Raw genomic sequence first — 21,458 nt, forward strand, 5'->3', positions numbered from 1 at the left:
ACTTTTTTTATTTTATTTTTTTTTTTTTGAGACAGAGTCTCGCTTTATCGCCCAGGCTGGAGTGCAGTGGCCGGATCTCAGCTCACTGCAAGCTCTGCCTCCCGGGTTTACGCCATTCTCCTGCCTCAGCCTCCTGAGTAGCTGGGACTACAGGCGCCCGCCACCTCGCCCGGCTAGTTTTTTGTATTTTTTAGTAGAGACGGGGTTTCACGGTGTTAGCCAGGATGGTCTCGATCTCCTGACCTCGTGATCCACCCGTCTCGGCCTCCCAAAGTGCTGGGATTACAGGCTTGAGCCACCGCGCCCGGCCTGCATCCAGATATTTAAAGCAAATATTATTAGAGCTAAAGAGAGAGATAGACCCCAATACAATAACAGGTGGAGACTGCAACACCTCACTTTCAGCATTGGACAGATCATCCAGATAGAACATTAAACAAAGAAACATCGGAATTAATTTGCACTACCGACCAAATGGACCTACTAGATATTTACAGAACATTTCATTCAATGACTGCACAAGGCACATTTTTCTACTCAGCACATGGATCATTCTCAGAGACAGACCATATATTAGGCCACAAAAAAAGTCTTAAAAGTTTCAAAAAAAATTAAAATTATATCAAGTATTTTCTCTGACCACAGTGGAATAAAGCTAGAAATTAATAACAAGAGGACTTTTGGAACTTATACAGCACATAGAAATGAAACAGTATGCTTCTGAATGAACAGTGTGTCAATAAAGAAATTACTAATAAGAAGGAAATTTTTTAAATTCTTGCAACAAATGAAAATAGAAACACAATATACCAAAACTATGGAATGCAATGAAAGCAATACTAAGAGGAAAGTTTATAGCAATAAACGCCTACATTAAAGAAATACAAAAACTTCAAATAAACACCTTAACAATACATCTTAAAGAACTAGAAAACCAAGAGCAAACCAAACCCAAAATTAGTAGAACAAAATAAATAAAAAATATCCTAACAAAAATTAATGAAATTGAAATTTTAAAAAAATTTCAAAAGATCAATGAAATGAAAAGTTGGTTTTTTGAAAAGATAAACAAAATTGGCAAACCATTAGCCAGACTAAGAAATAAAGGCCCAAATTTTAAAATCAGAAAAAATGAAAAGAAAACATTACAACCAATTCCACAGAAATTCAAAAGATCATTAGAGGCTACTATGAGCAAATATATGCCAATAAATTGGAAAACTTAAGATAAATGGATAAAGTTCTAGACACATACAACCTATGAGTTTAAACCATGAAGAAATCCAAAACCTGAATAAACCAATAACAAGTAACGAGATGAAAGCTGTAATAAAAAGCCTCCAAGCAAAGAAAAGCCCAGGACCCAATAGCTTCATGCTGTTTTACCAAACACTTAAAGAACTAATACCATTCCTACTCAAACTATTCTGAAAAATAGAGAAGGAGGAAATACTTCCAAATACATTTTACAGAGCCATTATTACCCTGATACCAAAACCAGATGAAGATACATAAAAAAAAAAAAAAAAAAACCTCAAAACTACAAGCCAATCTCCCTGATGAACACTGATGCAAAAATCCTCAACAAAATGCTAGCAAACTGAATTCAACCACACATTTAAAAGATCATTCATCATGACTATCATCATGACCAAGTAACATTTATCCCAAGGATGCAAGGATGTTTCAACAAATGCAAATCAACTAATGTGATACATCATATCAACAGAATGAAGGACACAACCATATGATCATTTTAATTGAGGCTAAAATTTAATATTGCTTCATGTAAAAGCCCCCAAAAAACTGGGTATAGTAGGAACATACATCAACACAATAAAAGCCACATATGACAGACCCACAGCTGGTGTAATGTAGAACAGGAAAAACTGAAAGCCTTTCCTTTAAAATCTGGAATAAGACAAGAATGCCCACTTTCACCACTGTTATTCAATGTAGTGTTGGAAGTCTTACCTAGAGCAATCAGAGAATAAAATAAAGGGCATCCAAATTGGAAAGAAGGAAGTAAAATTATCCTTGATTCCAGCTGATATAATTTTATATTTGGAAAAGTGTAAAGACTCCACCAAAAAAATTATTAGAACTGATAAACAAATTCAGTAAAATTGCAGGATACAAAATCAACATGCAAAAATCAGTAGTATTTCTATAGGCCAACAGTGAACAATCTGAAAAAAAAAAAAAAATCAAGAAAGTAACCCCATTTACAATACATACAAAGAAAATAAAATACTTAGGAATAAACTTAACCCAAAAAGTGAAAAATCTCTATAATGAAAACTATAAAAGACTGATGCAAGAAACTGAAGAGGACACAAAAAATGGAAAGACATTCCATGTTCATAGATTGGAAGAACTGATATTGTTAAAATGCTCATACTACCCAAAGCAATGTACAGATTCAATACATTGGTATCAAAATACTAATGATATGCTTTGCAGAAATAGAAAAAACAATACTAAAATTTTATGGAACCAAAAGACCCAGAATAGCCAAAGACATCCTGAGCAAAACAAAAACAAAAAAACTGAAGGAATCACATTACTTGACTTCAAATTATACTATAGAGCTATAGTAACCAAAACAGCATGGGACTGGCCTAAAAACAGGCACACAGACCAATGGAACAGCATGAAGAACCTAGAAATAAATCCATAAACCTACAGTGAACTCACTTTTGACAAAGATGAAGAACATACATTGGGGAAAGGACAGTCTCTTCAATAAATGGTGCTGGGAAAACTGGATATCCATAAGCAGAAGAAACTAGACCCCATCTCTCACCACATACAAAAATTAAATCAAACTCAATTAAAGACTTAAATATAAGACCTCAAACTATGAAACTACTATAAGAAAACATTTGAGAAATGTTGCAGGAAGTCAGGGACCCCCAACGGAGGGACCGGCTGAAGCCACGGCAGAAGAACATAAATTGTGAAGATTTCATGGACATTTATTAGTTCCCCAAATTAATACTTTTATAATTTCTTACACCTGTCTTTATCGCAATCTCTGAACATAAATTGTGAAGATTTCATGGACATTTATCATTTCCCCAATCAATACCCTTGTGATTTCTCATGCCTGTCTTTAATCTCCTAATCCCGTCATTTTCTTCATAAGCTGAGGAGGATATATGTCGCCTCAGAACCCTGTGATGATTGTGTTAACTGCACAAATTGTTTGTAGAGCATGTGTGTTTGAACAGTATGAAATCTGGTCACCTTGAAAAAAGCACAGGATAAGAGCAATCTTCAGGGAACAAGCGGGATAATATGACTTGGAGCCTGACTGCGCAGGTGAGCCAGGTGGAATAGAGCCATATTTCTCTTCTTTCAAATGCCAAATAGGAGAAATATCGCTGAATATTCTTTCTCAGCAAGGAACTCCTGAGAAAGAGAATGCGCCCTGAGGTAGGGTCTATGAACGACCCCTTAAGGCGGCTGCCTTTATGGTCGCAAGCTGAAGGATCGAACTAAGCCCGGGCTCCTGTAGCGCTCCCAGCTTATTAGGAGGAGAAATTCCCACCTAATAAATTTTGGTCAGCAGGTATCCTGCTCTCAAACCCTTGGTTCTCCTGATAAGATGTCTCTCATAAGCAATGCGTGCCCGAAACTTCATTAGCAATTTTAATTTTGCCCCATCCTGTGTCCTGTGATCTCGGCCCTTGCCCTCCACTTGCTTGTTGGGATATTTTATTACCTTGTGAAGCCACATGATCTCTGAGACTCACAACGCCTATTCGTTCACTCCCTCCCCTGTTGAAAATCGCTATAAAACTCCTGCTTCCCGCCGCACTGTTTTATGGGAACCTGCCAATGTGTGATGTCTCCCCGGACACCCAGCTTTAAAATTTTCTCTCTTGTACTCTTTCCCTTTATTTCTCAAACCAGCCAAGACACCTAGGAAATAGAAAAGAACCCACGTTAACTATTGGGAGCGGGTTCTCCCAATAGGGAAACTCTCCAGGATACTGGTCTGGGCAAAGATTTTTTCAGTAATACCCTACAAGCAGAGGCAACCAAAGAAAAAATCAACAAATGGGATTATGACATGAAAAAGCTTCTGCACAGCAAAGGAAACAATCAATAAAATGAAGAGACAACCCACAGAATGGAAGAAAACTACCCATATGACAAGGGATTAATAACCAGAATATATAAGGAGCTCTAACAACTCAACAGGAAAAAAATCTAATAATCCTATTTTTTAAATGGGCAAAAGATGTGAATAGACATTTCTCAAAAGACATACAAAATAGCAACCAGTAAATGAAAAGGTGCTCAACATCACTGATCATCCAGAGAAATGCAAATCAAAACTACAATGACATATCATATCACCATAGCACTCCACAGATACAGACACATAGATTTAGATAGATACAATTATTTTCTGTATCCCACTACTAGAAAGTAAACTCTACGAACGTTAATGATTCTGTTTTGGGCTACACTGTGTACGTATTCTCAGCTCCTAGAACAGTGTTTAGCACACAGTCAATATTTGTTATATGAATGCTTACACAAAATGTCTTTGCTTATTATGTTTCCCCAATCTTAGATATTCTCTCTACACTGCTGCCTACAAAAATTCTACTCATTCTTTAAAGCCCACTCACATATCTTTTTCTGCAAAATTTCCTAATTCCCCAAGTGGAACTCATTGCCCTCTCAACAGTTATGTGTTTATAATTTTATTTACTTATAACTTTTATATTTATTTTATATTTATTTTTTATAATAAAATCAGAATCATTTTAATTATTACATTGGTTTTTGCTTTTACCTCCAGATTGTACACTCCTTAAAGGCAAGGTCTACGTCCCATCTTTTCATCATACACCATGCCACCTTCCTCACCCCTTACCCACTACCTGATAGGACCACATCACCACCACAGGAATATATTATAAGGGATAGGCACTCAATATTTGTTGAACTATTTGAAGGGAAGGACATTCCCAAACAAAAAAATAAAAGCAGATACTAGGTTATGTGAAGTGGTATACTATTTTTTAAGTAAATGTAAAACTGCAGTGCTTCAGAAGAAAGGTTAGAGGTGATATGAGTAAATTATTTCCATAAGATTCTATTAATATGACTATAGTTGAATTTATTAGCTAACAAAATATTAGTAAAGTGTTCATTTTAAGGAAAATTGAAGAAGCTGAAACCATTCTGGCAAAACAACAACACAACAACAACAAAAAAGTATCTTTAAGAAACTCAATGTGATTGGTCAGGTGACACCTTTTAGTTCCAATGTGGTTCTTTATGATGTCACTGAACTTACCCCTGAGTCACTATGACTGATAATGTTACAATGATCATCAGTGTATCCTTTGCTGGGCATATTTTGCTGACTGGCAAGGTTATATGAAGTGCTTTTATTGAAGCACCATTTTAGCTAATAGCTCATGGTATTTTCTGCTTCCCTTCATAGGGAATTTAGCTATTTTATTTTATTATTTAGCTAATTTAGCTATTTTAAAATAGCTAAATTTTAGCTACTTTTTTTTTCAGTTGACAAAGAAGGATGTCTAATCAAGGACTACCACTGATTTTTTCTCTGTTGCTTATCTGCTTCTTTGGGGAGAGTTTCTGCATTTGTGATAGAACTATCTGGGCAAAGGTTGGATGGGAGATTCTTCCAGAAGAAGTACATAATTGGAAATTTAAGTGTTCTCCATCTCACCGTCTGCCTTATCTTCTGGATAAACTATGCTGCGACTTTGCTAACATGGATATATTTCACGGCTGTTTATATCTCATTTATAATTTATTACAAGCTCTCTTTTTCATCTTATTTGTTTTGTCTGTGCATTACCTGTGGATGAAATGGAAGAAACACCAAAAAAAGGTGAATTCATGATACAAGTAGTAATAGTTACAAAATCTCTAAGGGTTTAGAACATAGTATTACCAGTTTCTTTGAGAGAGGGTACCGTGTTTTATTCCTCATTGCAATCTTCCCCCAACTTCCCATTCATCCCCAGCATCTAGCACAGTGTCTTGCTCATACTAGGTGTTGAACAAATGTGTACTGAATTAGAAGGTCCTTAGAATTATCTAGTCCCCTCTACTTCAAGTTACAAAACACAACAAAAAAAGTAGTGTGCTACCATTCGGAAAATGTATGGAAAATCAAGTTATCTGTCTGGGTCCTTAGGTAAGTCATTTGTTCTTTCTCAGTTGCATCATCCATAAAAGGATCTGTAACGAGAGATCTCTTAGAACCCTTCCAGATGTATCTAAGAAATCTAAGTACAAAAGTTGTCATGTAATTTTTATATGGGCTATAAACTAATAGCTAATAGTAAACCAACTTTCTGGGAAATGGAGTTTTTAAACTATTATATAATTTCCCACTTTGCCAATAGATGACATCATAGTTTCAGAGGCAACCTTAAAAGCTCTTTGATCAAAAAACAAACAAAACCTCATTGACCTTCAGAAGAATTAGATATTTATAAATGTTTTCTTATTTTTAAAATGACTGTTACTTTATGGTATTATACCTTGAGGTTCTTTAGTAAAGGAATACATTTTGCTAATCAAATAATTTCTCACAAGAGAGTACCCTAAACATAGGACACACTAATTGTTTGCTGATGGTGATAAGGATCATATATGTGGCATAGATAACATTTCCTCTGCATTTATACCTTTCTTCTATAGTAACCTTCCTTTTGTATAAATAATTGATGTGTGCTGTTTTAATAAAGTTTCTTTACACATTTAGAACACAAATTTAATTTGAACTATATTATTAACTATACTATAGTATTGAACTCTACTATTTTATGTAGATAAAATCTATATTGTTTTCCCCTTTTAGCTGAAAAACCAAGCCTCATTAGAAAAACCTGGTAATGATCTAGAAAGCCCATTCATCTACAACATTGACAAAACACTCTACAGAGTGGCAACCACAGCATCAGCGATATACAAGATCTGGGATCACAGGTCTTACCATCCTTCCTCTAAGAAAATTAAGCACTGCAAATTAAAGAAGAAGAGTAAAGAAGAAGGAGCCAGAAGACACTAAATATATGCATATGCAAATGTAGCTTAGTCAAATATAGAGATCACAAAAGAAATCTATCATCTAAAGATAAAAATGGTTCTTTGGAAACCTTTATAAATTTTTTGCCACAATCTTTACTAAAATTTTCCAAAGAAGCCTGGGTTGAAATGTTGCTTCCATTCAATTAAAAAATAACCCAGACTTACTAAAGTACCAGAGAATAAATTGTATACTGTAGAAAATGAAATAGAGGTTCCTCTTCAAAGGGACTTTCCTCCCAGTCTAATTCAGAATAGAAAGTAACCTCTCTTAGAAGCAAAATTTACTCAAAGACCCAAGCTAATATTGTTAAATTCTGCTAACTGTATTAAAGAAATCAATATACTGTGTTCTTAGCTCCCACATTTTAGCCTAGATATTTGCCCTGGCATGCCTGAACAGGTCCAAGCAAGCATTAGGTCATAGCCTGTTCCTCTTTCCTTATTTGGAAGTGTTTTTGCCTCTCTCAGCATTCCACAAGTTACTTCCTCTCTTCCTTTGTTCTCCTCTGCCTTTGCCTCTTTTGGGAAGTTCTAAGTTGCTAGCCAGTCAGGTCAAGTACAGAATGTGGGGTCCCATTCCAGCCAATGGAAACTGGACACAGCAGTAGGGTGGACGCATCAGGTTATAAACGACTCTGTCTCTTTTGTTCGTGTGTGGCAAGACTGCTAGCAAGCAGCACCCTTTCTGCAGAAAGTAAACTAGCCTTGCTGAGAGATCCTTTGTCTCAGTGTTGATTTTTTGCGACACTGAGCACCTGTTCCCAACAATTTGGTGGCCCATAGGGGATTAACATTCCCCTCTGGGACAGTCTTTGGTCCTCTCTCATGGGGAGGTGCCCTGCCACCCATTGCAGCAGCCCCAGGAGGACAGCCAGGACCTACCTGATGCAAGGAATATAGTTGGATTCTCAGCAACACGGGGAAAGAGAGAGGCTTGTGGGACTGCAGGGACCAGGTGACTCCATGCACAGGCCAAGGTAGGAAAAGCTGCAAGAGGGTGGCAAAGTACTTCCTTGGTGGTCAGCTTTTGGAAGCTGAGTGTGTGTGCATGACTGATTACCAGTCTGTTGCTGGACAGAGTGCGTGAACACAAACAGGAAGGGTGTAAGGAACCTCCAAAAGGGAAAAGGAGGAAGGTTAACCTCCCAGGGAAAGAGAATCGGCGAGACATCTCTGGTACAAGAGATTGAGCCTCTTGGTAAGCCTTTAAAGATGGGACAGCCAAGATATCCCCAGTCTGAAGGATCTGGGGGATTGAGCCTTCCCGGGAAAAGAACAGACGAGACATCCCTAGCACAAGGGATTGGGCCTATCTAGGATTCAACATGGGAAAAGACTTGGCAAGCCTCCAAAGGAAGGGAGGGCAAGAAGCCTCTAGTAGGAGAGGTTGAGCCAAGCCCCTCTCCCCCGTTGCCACTGCCACTGCACCCAGGAGTGCTAGAAACCTCCAGCAAGGAGCAAGGGGGGTTGAAAGCTCCAGGGAAAGGGCCTATTCTAGTCAGGCATCACCCAAAAACTTCAAGATAGGAAATGTTTCGAGTAAGACAGGGAAGATAAAGACCCATGGCTATAGCAGTATTAGCTGAAGAAAGTAGAAAATTAACCTATGGGGGGAAATAAACTGCAAGCATACCCCACCAAGTTAGAGCTATTTTAAATCAAAAGCAGGAAGGTGGCTTACTGACTCCAGAATATTGAAATAGAAGGCTATTTTGCTAGAAAAAGATGATTTCACCTTGACTACTGATAATTCGCTCAACCCAGCAGGTTTCTTGGCAGGAGACCCAAATTTAAAAAACACTTGTGTCTAGATTTCACTACCAAACAAAAGTCAGGCCAGATCTAGGAGAGGTCCCTTTTAAAACAGGGCGGCACTGGTTTATAGATGGTTCCTCCAAAATAGTCAAAGTAGAAAAACATAATTGGTATTCAGTAATTGATGGAGAAATGCTTGAAGAAGTAGAGTCAGGAAGACTGCCCAATAATTAGTCTGCCCAAACCTGTGACCTGTTTGCACTCAATCAAGCTTTGAAATATTTGCAGAACAAAGAAGGAACTGTTTATACTGATTCTAAGTATGCCTTTGGAGTGGTACATACAGTTAGAAAAATTTGGGCTGAGCAAGGTCTTATTAACAGTAAAGGCCAAGATCTAGTCCACAAAGAACTAATTGTTCGTGTCCTAGACAATCTCCAGTTGCCAGAAGAGATAGCTATTGTACATGTCCCAGGGCATAAAGGACTTTTATTTCACAAGTCAGGGAAATAACCAAATGACCTTGCAGGTCAGATAACCAAACAAGCTGCTGTTTCTTCTAAAATGCCTTTCACTTAATTCCTTGCCTTCCTTCCCCTACTGCAGTCCCCATCTTCTCTTCCACTAAAAAAGGAAAAGTTAATAAAAATAGAAGTTAAGAGAACACAGAAGGAAAATGGATATTGCCAGTTCAAAGGAAGATGTTACCCAAACCTCTCATAAGGGAGGTCTTAACCACAGTTCTCAGACTTCACAGGTGTATAGGAATTTATACCCTAGCCAAGCAAGTTACAAATAGTTGTCTAATATGTAAGAAAACCAACAAACAAGTCATAAAGAAATCACCTCCAAGGGGGAGGGATCCAGGACTAAGGCCATTCCAAAGCGTTCAAATGAACTGCACTGAAATGACCCCAATCAGTTGCCTAAAGTATTTGTTGGTAAGAGTAGATCATCTCACTAGACTGAAGCTACCTCCTTTTCAAATGCAACAGCTATTTATGTAGTTAAAGCATTAATTGAGAATATAGCACCCAAATGTAGGCTAATAGAAAATATGGACTTGGACAATGGAACCCATCTCACAGCCCATGTCATTAAGAAGCTATCCCAGGTTTTAAACATTAGATGGGAGTATCATATCCCTTGGCATCCATCTTCATCATTGAGGGTAGAAAGGATGAATCAGACCTTAAAGAACCACTTAACCAAATTAGTTCTAGAAACTCGTTTACTGTGGACCAAATGTCTTCCCATTGCCTTACTGAGGATCAGGACAGCTCCCTGAAAGGATACATGCCTGTCTCCATATGAAATGTTATATGGATTACCTTATTTACATTCGTCAGCTGATGTTCCTACATTTAAAACTAAGGATCAGTTCCTCAGAAATTATATACTTGGTCTCTCTTCTACCTTTTCTTCTCTTAAGGTCAAAGGTCTCTTAGCACCAGCCACCACTAGAATTTCCAGAACACCAGCACCAACCCGGGGACCACCTTCTCATCAAAGGGTGGAAGGAAGGAAAACTCGAGCCCAGCTGGGAAGGCCCCTATCTGGTGCTATTAATCACCGAGACTGCCGTCCACACAGCTGAGAAAGGATGGACCCACCATACTCAAGTCAAGAAAGCATCTTCCTCGTCAGAATCATGGGTTGCTATACCAGGATTGAGCCCTACCAAGTTAAAGTTAAAGAAAGCTTAATTTTCATGTACCTTCTATATTGCTTCCTTTCCTTTCCTTATTCTGTTATTAGGTCCTTTGTTATTAATATAACTAAGTCTGACCCACCTCAAACCATTGCCTTTAATGCTTGCTCTGTCATACCTTGTGGAGATGTGAAGGATCAATGACAGCTAGCCTTTTCACACAAATATTTATGCCCCAGCCCTCTAACTGACACAGTTACTCCTAGCAGTCATAGTTGTGATTGCCTGCAGCTGAGACACCAATTCTCTGCTCCTACAGCCTGGCAACCTTGTAGTAGCTGGGACTGTGTCCTTTGAACTACTCAGGAGCAAGGTTAGACTTCCACGGAGGTTTGTGCAAATCTAAAACCCCTCATCTATTTCACTAAAGGGACTACCCCTTCTAACTGTCAGCCTTATCAGTGTAACCCTGTCCTCTCTCTCACCACCTCCACCTTAACTGACTCTAAACTTGCCCTTGCTCACTTCTATGGTATGGGGATTGATGTAAATGGGAAAGACCCCCTAGGCATTTTTGAGACACGCATTATTCCCCGTCTTCCCCTTCTTCAGTATCCTCATTTTTCAATCCCACACCAGTTACCCCGACACCTAATGATAAAACTAGAGTGTCTATTGTGAAAGTGAAATATCTAAGACAGACCTTAGCTATTGAGACAGGATATCAAGATGCAAATACCTGGCTGAAATGGATTAAATATTCCGTTTGCACTTTAAATAAAAGCGATTGTTACACTTGTGCACACGGTAGACCAGAGGCCCAGGTTGTCCCTTTCCACTCAGATGGTCTCCTCGTTGACCAGGCATGGACTGTATGGTGGCTCTCTTCCAGAATCCCACTGCTTGGGATAATCCATCATGCCAAGCTCTCTCTGCTGTTTCCTGAAGTTCGACACCCTCAGGGTCAGGCCTGGAGGGCAATCCAGCTTCCACCTCTAAATGCCAAGTTTACTTCATGCCTTGCACAGCAGGGGGAGAATTTGGTGTTCCTTGGAAGCATAAAAAGATGCAAGGAACTCAAGCCTATCCAGAAGCTTGCCCATCAGTCCCCAAGCAGATGTATGGTGGTACTGTGGAGGACCTTTACTGGATACTCTGCCTTATAATTGGAGCAGTAATTGTGCTCTAATCCAATTGACTATCCCCTTCACCCTGGCGTTTCATCAATCTGAGAAAGTAAAAACAAGACACTGCAGACCAAGGGAAACTCCATATGAGTCCTTTGATCTCAGCTTTACATAGATGTTATTGGGGTCCCATGAGGAGTGCCAGATAACTTTAAAGCATGGAATCAAAGAGCTACAGGATTTGAATCTACATTGTTCTGGTGGTTAACTATAAATCTATAAATAAAAATGTAGACTGGATAAACTATATTACAATCAGCAATGATTTGTAAATCATACTAGGGACTCCATCAAAGGGATAGCTGAGCAACTAAGACCTACCAGCCAGATGGCCTGGAAAAATAGAATAGCCTTAGATATGATATTAGTAGAAAAGGGAGATGTTTGCATCATGATTGAAACTCAATGTTTTACCTTTATTCCTAATAATACTGCCCCTGACGGAACTATAACAAGAGTGCTGCAAGGATTAACAGCCCTATCCAATGAACTTGCCAAAAATTCTGGACTAGATGATCCTTTTTCTAAAAGATAGAACATTGGTTCAGTGGATGGAAAGGGATTTTGACTTCAATTCTCACCTCGTTAGCTCTTGCTATTGGTATACTTATTCTCACAGGCTGTTGTATTATTCCCTGCCTTCAAAGTTTTATACAAAAACTTGTCTCTGCCACTCTTACAAAGCTAATTCCTAACTTTCCTCCACCCTATTCAGAATGATTACTTCTCTTAAAAGGACAAACAGAGCAATTGAGTCAAGACATGTTAAACAAGTTTAAAGAGGAATTATAAAATAAAAAAGGGGGAAATTGTAGAAAATGAAATAGAGGTTCCTTTTCAAAGGGACATACCTCTCAGTCTAATTCAGAATAGATAGTAACCTCTCTTAGAAGCAAAATTTACTCAAAGACCTGTGCTAATATTCTTAAATTCTGCTAGCTATAATAAAGAAATCAATATACTCTGTTCTTAGCTCCACATTTTAGCCTAGATATTTGCCCTGGCATGCCTGAACAGCTCCAAGCAAGCATTAGGTCATAGTCTGTTCCTCTTTCCTTATTTGGAAGTGTTTTTGCCTCTCTCAGCATTCCGCAAGTTACTTCCTCTCTTCCTTTGATCTCCTCTGCCTTTGCCTCTTTTGGGAAGTTCTAAGTTGCTAGCCAATCAGGTCGAGTACAGAATGTGAGGTCCTGTTCCAGCCAATGGAAACCGGACACAGCAGTAGGATGGACGCACCAGATTATAAATGACCCTGTCTCTTTTGTTCGTGTGTGCCCACGTGGCAAGACCGCTAGTGAGCGGCACCCTTTCTGCAGAAAGTAAACTAGCCTTGCTAAGAGATCCTTTGTCTCAGTGTTGATTTGTGTGACTCTGACCACCTGTTCCCAACATACACTATCACTGCTACATGTTTAAGTATTTTGTTATTTTCAATGTGTTAGATTACTAATCATTAACCAATGTATATAACAGAAGCTTAATTTAGTGTTTCAATAAATCTCTGATAAATAATAGCTGAGATTTGTCTTATTTTCCTGAGAATTTTTTTTTTTTTTTTTGAGAGAGAATCTCATTCTGTCACCCAGGCTGGAGTGCAGTGGCTCCATCTTGGCTCACTGCAACCTCCACCACCCTGGTTCAAGCAATTCTCCTGCCTCAGCCTCCCGAGTAGCTAGGATTACAGGCTCCTGCCACCGTGCCCAGCTAATTTTTGTATTTTTAGTAGAGATGGGGTTTCACCATCTTGGCCAGGCTGGTCTTGAACTCCTGACCTCAGATGATCCACCCGTTTTGGCTTCCCAAAGTACTGGGATTACAGGCATGAGCCACTGCACCCAGCCTTCCTGAGAAAATTTTATAACCACAGAAAGACTTTTAATTTCCTACTTCAGATTGCTAAAATAGCATGGAAATATTAAAGAATATATTAATTTTTTAAGTATAAATGTTTTCATTTTCAGTATAATGATGAATTGTAGATTAACTTTTTTTAATTTCAGACTTTTGTTAATAAGACAATTCAATTTTTTAAACTATGGTTACAATATTTTTCAAAGAACAACTAGGAGATAGGCCTGAGACTGGGACAGATGATTTGACTTAAAATATCTTGAAAATCCTAGAAAATATATCTATAACATATCTGCCACCATTATAAGAGAGGAAAAAAACTTTTCAAAACCAATCCTTGAAACAGTAATAAACTTTACAGTTTTATAAGTAGCGGAGAAGAATAGTACCTGGCTTGGGCTACTATGGATTATGAAAGGTTTATTTTGTTCCACTTTCCAGACTCCCTTTACCTCTATTCCTTCTTAGCACAACCCCACCTTCACATTTCTATAAATGTTTGCTTCATACCTTCAGAGTTCTGAAATGTTAGCTAATTCCCTCTAAAAGAACATTAATATATATTTATTTTAATGGTGAACTATTGAAGACTTAAAAAATCCCCAAACCTCTAAAACCCAAGGAAATTTATCTCTACTAATGGAATTTTCAGCAGAATGGAGAAGACTATTTGGGGTAGGGATTTCTGAATGCTTTAAGTTTCCCCAGGTAACTCCTACTCTAATCACTAGAAGAAACAGAAGTGATATACATTCTTGATAAGACTGAATTAAATAAATGTTAAATTTTATGTTATTTATGTTTCTGACATTCCACAGCCACATTACTATGAAACTCCATTCTGAATAAGACTGAATTAAATAGTAAGGCTGAATTAAATAAATGTTAAATTTTATATTGAGTTATTTATGTTTCTGACATTCCACAGCCACATTTCTATGAAACTCCAATATTAATTTAATCATTGATCTGGAAACACAATACTAGTTTGCTTTTTATAGTTTTCATTTCTTTTTACCACTAAGACATATTAGGTATAATTGCTCCAAGAACCTAAGGATGGATATTAACAGATGGATAAACAGATGGATATTATGTCCTCTTGCGATTGAGTTTAAATACTAGTGTCCCTACTTGAAACCTATGTGACCTTGGACAAGGTGCTTAAATTCTCTATACTTCAGTTTCCTTCTCTGAAAAAGGGGCCAAATTAAACAGATGGATATTATGAAGAAGGAAACCAATAATACCTCACACCCATAAGCCCCAAAAAACTTCTCAGAAAAGTTACAGCAAACTTTGTCCTTGAATTGTGATTTTTAAGTACTATGGGTCATCTTTCAAAAATGGATTTTAAATTATGGAATGTGGGCTGGGCATGGTGGCTCATGTCTATAATCCCAGCACTTTGGGAGGCTGAGGAGGGCGGATCATGAGGTCAGGAGTTCGAGACCAGCCTGACCAACATGGTGAAACCCTGTCTCTACTAAAAAATACAAAAATTAGCCAGGCATAGTGGCGCATGCCTGTAATACCAGCTACTTGGGAGGCTGAGGCAGGAGAATCACTTGAACCCAGAAGGCAGAAGTTGTAGTGAGTTGAGATCACGCCATTGTACTCCAACTGGGGCAACAAGAGTGAAACTCCATCTCAAAAAAAAAAAAAGAAAAATTATGGAATGTGAATTTCACCTAAAATTACTAATCATGGGGGGATCAATTGAATTATTTGCTATTTGTGTTTTCCTTTTACTTACAGATCTAATCATAAAAATAAAAGATATTGACATAGGATTGCTTATAGAAAACAGTTCAAGTGGACAGTTAATTATAATCTACAAAGCACAATTCATCTCTTTCTTCCCAAATGTGTTTCCTTCCTTTAATTTCCTTATTTATATTAACTATTCTAGTCCCTTCCTCATTCTATTGATGAACATGCACCTTACCACTACCAGCTGAATCTTCCTCAAGATCACTTTCATCCTCTTCCTGTTCTACATAAAAACTTTCAGCGGCTCCCAGAATAAAATAAAAACACCTTAGCCAAGCATTTAAGGGTACGGTGTAATAAAAGCAGCAGCATTTTTCAAGTGCTGACCACATGCCAGGTATTGTGGTAACTGCTTTATATCATCTCATTTAATTTTCACAGTAATCCTCAAAGATGGGAACTATATTATTGGCCCCTTTTTCAGAGAAGGAAACTGAAGCATAGAGAATTTAAGCACCTTGTCCAACGTCACATAGGTTTCAAGTAGGGACACTAGTATTTAAACTCAATCTCAAGAGGACATGTACTTAACCCTTTTATTATCCTACCTATGTTATAGCCTACCTGTGGAAACTATGACCCACTGCTCAATAAGGCAATCTTGTCACCGTCCTCCAACATGCCACTTTCACTCACAGCTCTAAGATTTTGCTCATCCCTTTCCCTTTATATTGCATATTCAAATCCCATCCATTCTTAAAGGCCCAGCTCAAGCCCAACTTGCTCTGACTTCCTATTCTCCCACCACCCTGTAGCACGAAATACCTGCTCCGCCAATTTTAACCTTTAATCACAGTCTTTCTGATATATTTAAATAATTGTTGAATGTGTCCATAACTTATAATCTCCCACCTAACAAATATCCAGAGTGCAGGAACAACCAATTGTATCTACAGCACTACTATACTCACAATGGGAATTCAATAAATGCTTGCTAAAAACAGAAATGCAGATAGCCTTGCAAAACAAATGCTGTGAACTTCATAAGCACTAGCTTAGTTACAAAAGTACATCTTCCTGAAATCTCTTTAAGCTATATTTTACAGGGTTGTGGAAATATATATGCAAAATATTAGCAAAAGACAAAATAATACTGTTTTTTGAACTTTGTATTGAAGTATAACTTATAAACAGAAAAGTACAAAACCTATGTGTACAGCTCAACGAATTTTCAAAGAAACATACCCATGTACCAGCAACCAGATTAAGAAAAAGAACATCACATCCCAGAAGTTCCCCCATGCCATAAGGGTAGCTACTATTCTGACTATTAGCACTATAAATTAATTTAGCCTAAATGAACCTTTCTAAAATTATTGTTACAACCTTTTACATTTGAGGAATCAAATATATTACTCAAATATGCTATTTTTTAAACATTTAAGAAATAATCCACTTTGCCTGAGTCTCTCAAAAAATGGCCTTGAACATATATATTGAACATACAATAATCTTCTTATAGAAATTATTTTCTCATAGAAAATTATTGGTGAGACAGAAGTTGGTAAATCAACAAGCTTCCAATATGTACAGTTACTAATAAATACAATGTTTATGGCCAATAGCAAAATAAAGAGGGGGAAATTTCATGTATTATTGTCAACTATGACTGTGGTTGTATCTACAAATAAAACACTGTGAAAAAAGGTGACATATCCTGTAACTCATAGGAGAAAAACTCATCACATCAGTCAGTTTGCTAACCCCTTGTGAGCTTCCTTACCTGCCCAGTCCAGGAATTCAACACACTCAGTCTGAGAATATCTAGCAGCAACATCTCGAGCCCTTTCTTCCCGGAAGTTCAAAGCTTCTATATCAACATCCAGTTCTACCAGTGCTTTCAAAGTTTCCAAACGACCCCAGGCTGCAGCACAGTGTAAGAGTGTATACCCTAACAAATGGAATGAAGATGGTGAGATCAAACGGACAACACTGTTTTAGGCTAATTTACGTAGTGGAAGATCATAATGGTGATCAAGTATTGAACAATTACTATGGGCCAGGCACTATTCTGTCTTACATATAGAAAACTCATTTAGTTTTATAAAACCACTATGATGTCAGAACTATTACAGTTCTCATTTTATAGACAAGGAAACTAAAGTCCAGGTGGGATAAGAAACTTGCCCAAGGAAACATCCCTGGCAAACAGTAAATGATGGATGCAAGATGCCAACATAGACTGTCTGAAGCCTGAGCTCTTCAACATCGTGGGAGGAAGATGGCAATCTTCCTAATGGTCATCTATTCTAAACACAACTGGACCGTGATTTTAAAGAATTTTTATCAAACTCTAACCACTCTAGCATTATTGTTAGCACAATTATACAAATTACTAAACCTGTGTATACCTTAGGTTTGGAAATTCTTCTAATTAAAGCTAAAATTATGGCCTATCAAATTAGAAAGTCATTTCTTAGACTTTCTCAAGTGACTGCCATGAGGTATAATTGTAAACAAGAAGGATATGGAAGGCATCTTTAAATTTTTTTCAGATTGATTTTAAAAAATTAAATCAAAGATCATTGCTTGAACTTGCCCACAAGGATACTTCTTTTTACTGCAATTCACTTTATTGCACAGAGGGACAATACTGTTAAGCTTTCTAGAGACTTCCTGGTGTGATAAAGGGATAACCCCAGTCAATCCCTTAATCTCTTGTGTCTAAATACTCTATTTTTTCAGACAGGGTCTCTCTCTGTTGCCCAGTTTAGAGTGCAGTGGCATGAATAGCTCACTGCAGCCTTGAACTCCTGGGTTCAAGCAATCTTCCCACCTCAGCTTCCTGAGTAGCTGGGACCATAGGCTCATGCCAGCATGCCCAGATCATTTTTTTTTTTTTTTAGACAGAGTCTTTCTCTGTTGCCAGGCTGGAATGCAGTGGCATGATCTCGGCTCACTGCAACCTCTGTGTCCTGGGTTCAAGCTATTCTGCCTCAGCCTCTGGAGTAGTTGGAACTACAAGCATGCCCCATCACATCCAGCTAATTTTTGTATTTTTAGTAGAGATGGGGTTTCCTCATGTTGGCCAGGATGATCTTGATCTCTTGATCTCATGATCCACTCACCTCAGCTTCCCAAAGTGCTGGGATTATAGACATAAGCCACCGCACCTAGCCGATAATTTTTTAAACATTTTGTAGAGACAGAGTCTCAGTATATGGCCCAGGCTGGTCTGGAACTCCTGGGCTTAAGCAGTCCTTCCCTGGCCTCCCACAGTGCTAGGATTACAGGCATGAACCACCGCAACCAGCCACTCTGAACTTTTTGATCCAACTTGTCAACAGAAAGTTGTAGAGTCATATACTCAATTTTTTCTCTGAAGCATGCTTTTCTGACAGTGAATCTTAATTTTCATGTCTTTGCCATATGGACAGGCTTGGAATTTCCCAAATTATCATTTTCTCAATTTATTTTTCCTCTGGTATTTTCCTATAAGCAGCAAGAAGAAACCAGGAGCACCTGCAACACTAAGCTTAGGAATCCCCTCTCTAAATAAGGTTTCATGGTGACATAGAATCAGAATGAAGAAATAGAATATTTTAGAGTATATCATCAAATCTTAATAGAGTATACACCTATTCCCACACATTGGAAAATACCTACCAAAAAGATGGCAATATTCATGTCAACCAGTCACAATACTACCTTCCTTGAATAGTGTTAGGGACACACTGCCAAATACTGATTTGGGTCTCTCCTTTTCCTTTATATACTGTTTTTTTAAATATTACTATTATCCTAATTTTTACAGATGAAGAAACCACAGCACAGAAAGGTTATATAATTTGCCCAAGTCACATAGTCAAGTTAATGGAAAGCTGGGATTTTAACTCAGGGAGTCTGGCTGTAAAATCCATGCTGTTAACCAATTTATTACAGAATCCTTTTGTAACTTGATTTTTGCCTCAATATTTTTCAGAGTTATCCATTTTAATACCCAAAGAGCTAATTCATTCAATTATTGTGTAATATTTCATTGTATGAAAATACCATAATGTATTTATCTACCCTCCTATTATTTATTTCCAATGATTAACTGTTATAAGCAAGGCTTGAATAATCATTTTTATACTTATGTCTTCTTGTAAGCATGTGTGAGAGTTTCCCAAAGACATATCTCTAGAAATGGAAATTAGGATCATCAGGTATGTCCATTAACAACTTCATATAAATGTTCTCAAAAGTGATTATATCAATTTATGCTCCCTCCTCAGAGTGAAGGAATTCCCATTTCCTACATCTTCAGCAATGTTTAATAGTCAAATATTTAAATTTTTCTGAATCTGATGAGTCATGGTAGCCCATTGTTTACATTTGCTTTTATAGTGAAGTTAAACATATTTTCATTTATTTATTGGCCAGGAGAGTTTCTCTCCCATAAATTGCATGTTCCTAACCTCTGCCTATTTTTCCATTGGGTTGAATTCCAAGCCTATTAATTAATAGGCTGTCTTTACATAGATATATCCTTTGTGGCTTATTTTGTCACTTTGTTTATGAAACCTTTTGGGCATAGTTCAAAATTTAGATAGATAGATAGATAGATAGATAGACCGACAGAGAGATATTTTCCTTTAGTGGTTGGGTTCTTTATATCTCAAGATACTCTGTGATGTCTCAAGAATATAGCAATACTCCTCTATTTTTCAGAAAGTTTAAAATATTTTGCTTTACACATTCATGCCTTACAATCACCTGTAATTAATTTTTATGTGTGGTAAAAAGTAGGTACATATCAACCATTGTGGAAAATAGTGTGGCGATTCCTCAAGGATCTAGAACTAGAAACACCATTTGACCCAGCCATCCCATTACTGGGTATATACCCAAAGGATTATAAACCATGCTGCTGTAAAGACACAGGCACATGTATGTTTGTTGTAGCACTATTCACAATAGGAAAGACTTGGAATCAACCCAAATGACCATCAGTGACAGACTGGATTAAGAAAATGTGGCATATATACACCATGGAATACTATGAAGCCATAAAAAAGGATGAGTTCGTGTTCTTTGTAGGGACATGGATGCGGCTGGAAACCATCATTCTCAGCAAACTATCACAAGGACAGAAAACCAAACACCGCATGTTCTCACTCATAGGTGGGAATTGAACGATGAGATCCCTTGGACACAGGAAGGGGAACATCACACACCGGGGCCTATTGTGGGGAGGGGGGAGGGAGATGGAGAGCATTAGGAGATATACCTAATGTAAATGACGAGTTAATGGGTACAGCACACCAACATGGCACATGTATACATATGTAACAAACCTGCACGTTGTGCACATGCACCCTAGAACTTAAAGACACAACTCTTGTTGTGTCTCTGCCAAGCTTTGGTATCAGGATGATGCTGGCCTCATAAAATGAGTTAGGGAGGATTCCCTTTTTCTGTTGATTGGAATAGTTTCAGAAGGAATAGCACCAGCTCCTCTTTGTAACTCTGGTAGAATTTGGTTGTGAATCCATCTGGTCCTAGACTTTTTTTGGTTGGTAGGCTATTGATTACTGCCTCAATTTCAGAGCCTGTTATTGGTCTATTCAGCGATTCAACTTCTTCCTGGTTTAGTCTTGGGAGGGTGTATGCGTCCAGGAATTTATTCATTTCTTCTAGATTTTCTAGTTTGTTTGCATCATAGTATTCCCTGATGGTAGTTTGTATTTCTGTTGGATTGGTGGTGATATCCCCTTTATCACTTTTATTGCATCTATTTGATTCTTCTCTCTTTTCTCATTAGTCTTGCTAGCAGTCTATCACTTTTGCTGATCTTTTCAAAACAACAGCTCCTGTATTTGCTGATTTTTTGAAGGGTTTTTTATGTCTCTATCTCCTTCAGTTCTGCTCTGACCTTAGTTATTTCTTGCCTTCTGCTCGCTTTTGAATTTGTTTGCTCTTGCTTCTCTATTTCGTTTAATTGTGATGTTAGGGTGTTGATTTTAGATCTTTCCTGCTTTCTCTTGTGGGCATTTAGTGCTATAAATTTTCCTCTACACACTGCTTTAAATGTGTCCCAGAGATCCTGGTATGTTATGTCTTTGTTCTCATTGGTTTCAAAGAACATCTTTATTTTTGCCTTCATTTCGTTATGTACCCAGTAGTCATTCAGGAGCAGGTTGTTCAGTTTCCATGTAGTTGTT

General features: G+C 37.8%; 2 protein-coding genes across 6 annotated transcripts in view; one reads left to right on the plus strand and one right to left on the minus strand.

Annotated features, from left to right (window-relative positions):
* Positions 1-21,458, minus strand: part of ANKRD45 (ankyrin repeat domain 45) — a 58,914-nt gene that overhangs the window by 21,292 nt on the left and 16,164 nt on the right. For all 5 annotated transcript variants that reach the window (XM_017866920.1, XM_017866924.1, XM_017866921.1 and 2 more), the window contains one exon: positions 17,036-17,203. In XM_017866920.1, coding sequence (XP_017722409.1) covers positions 17,036-17,203 — 168 coding nt within the window. The remainder of the gene's footprint in view (positions 1-17,035; positions 17,204-21,458) is intronic.
* TEX50 (testis expressed 50) lies at positions 5,351-7,219 on the plus strand. Its single transcript, XM_017866925.1, has 2 exons — positions 5,351-5,887; positions 6,866-7,219. The coding sequence occupies exons 1-2, from the start codon at positions 5,564-5,566 to the stop codon at positions 7,073-7,075; spliced, it is 534 nt and encodes a 177-aa protein (XP_017722414.1). The 5' UTR covers positions 5,351-5,563; the 3' UTR covers positions 7,076-7,219.

Source organism: Rhinopithecus bieti, unplaced genomic scaffold (assembly GCF_001698545.2).
Source record: "Rhinopithecus bieti isolate Rb0 unplaced genomic scaffold, ASM169854v2 scaffold_1853, whole genome shotgun sequence".
In the NCBI taxonomy this organism is placed as follows: domain Eukaryota; kingdom Metazoa; phylum Chordata; class Mammalia; order Primates; family Cercopithecidae; genus Rhinopithecus; species Rhinopithecus bieti.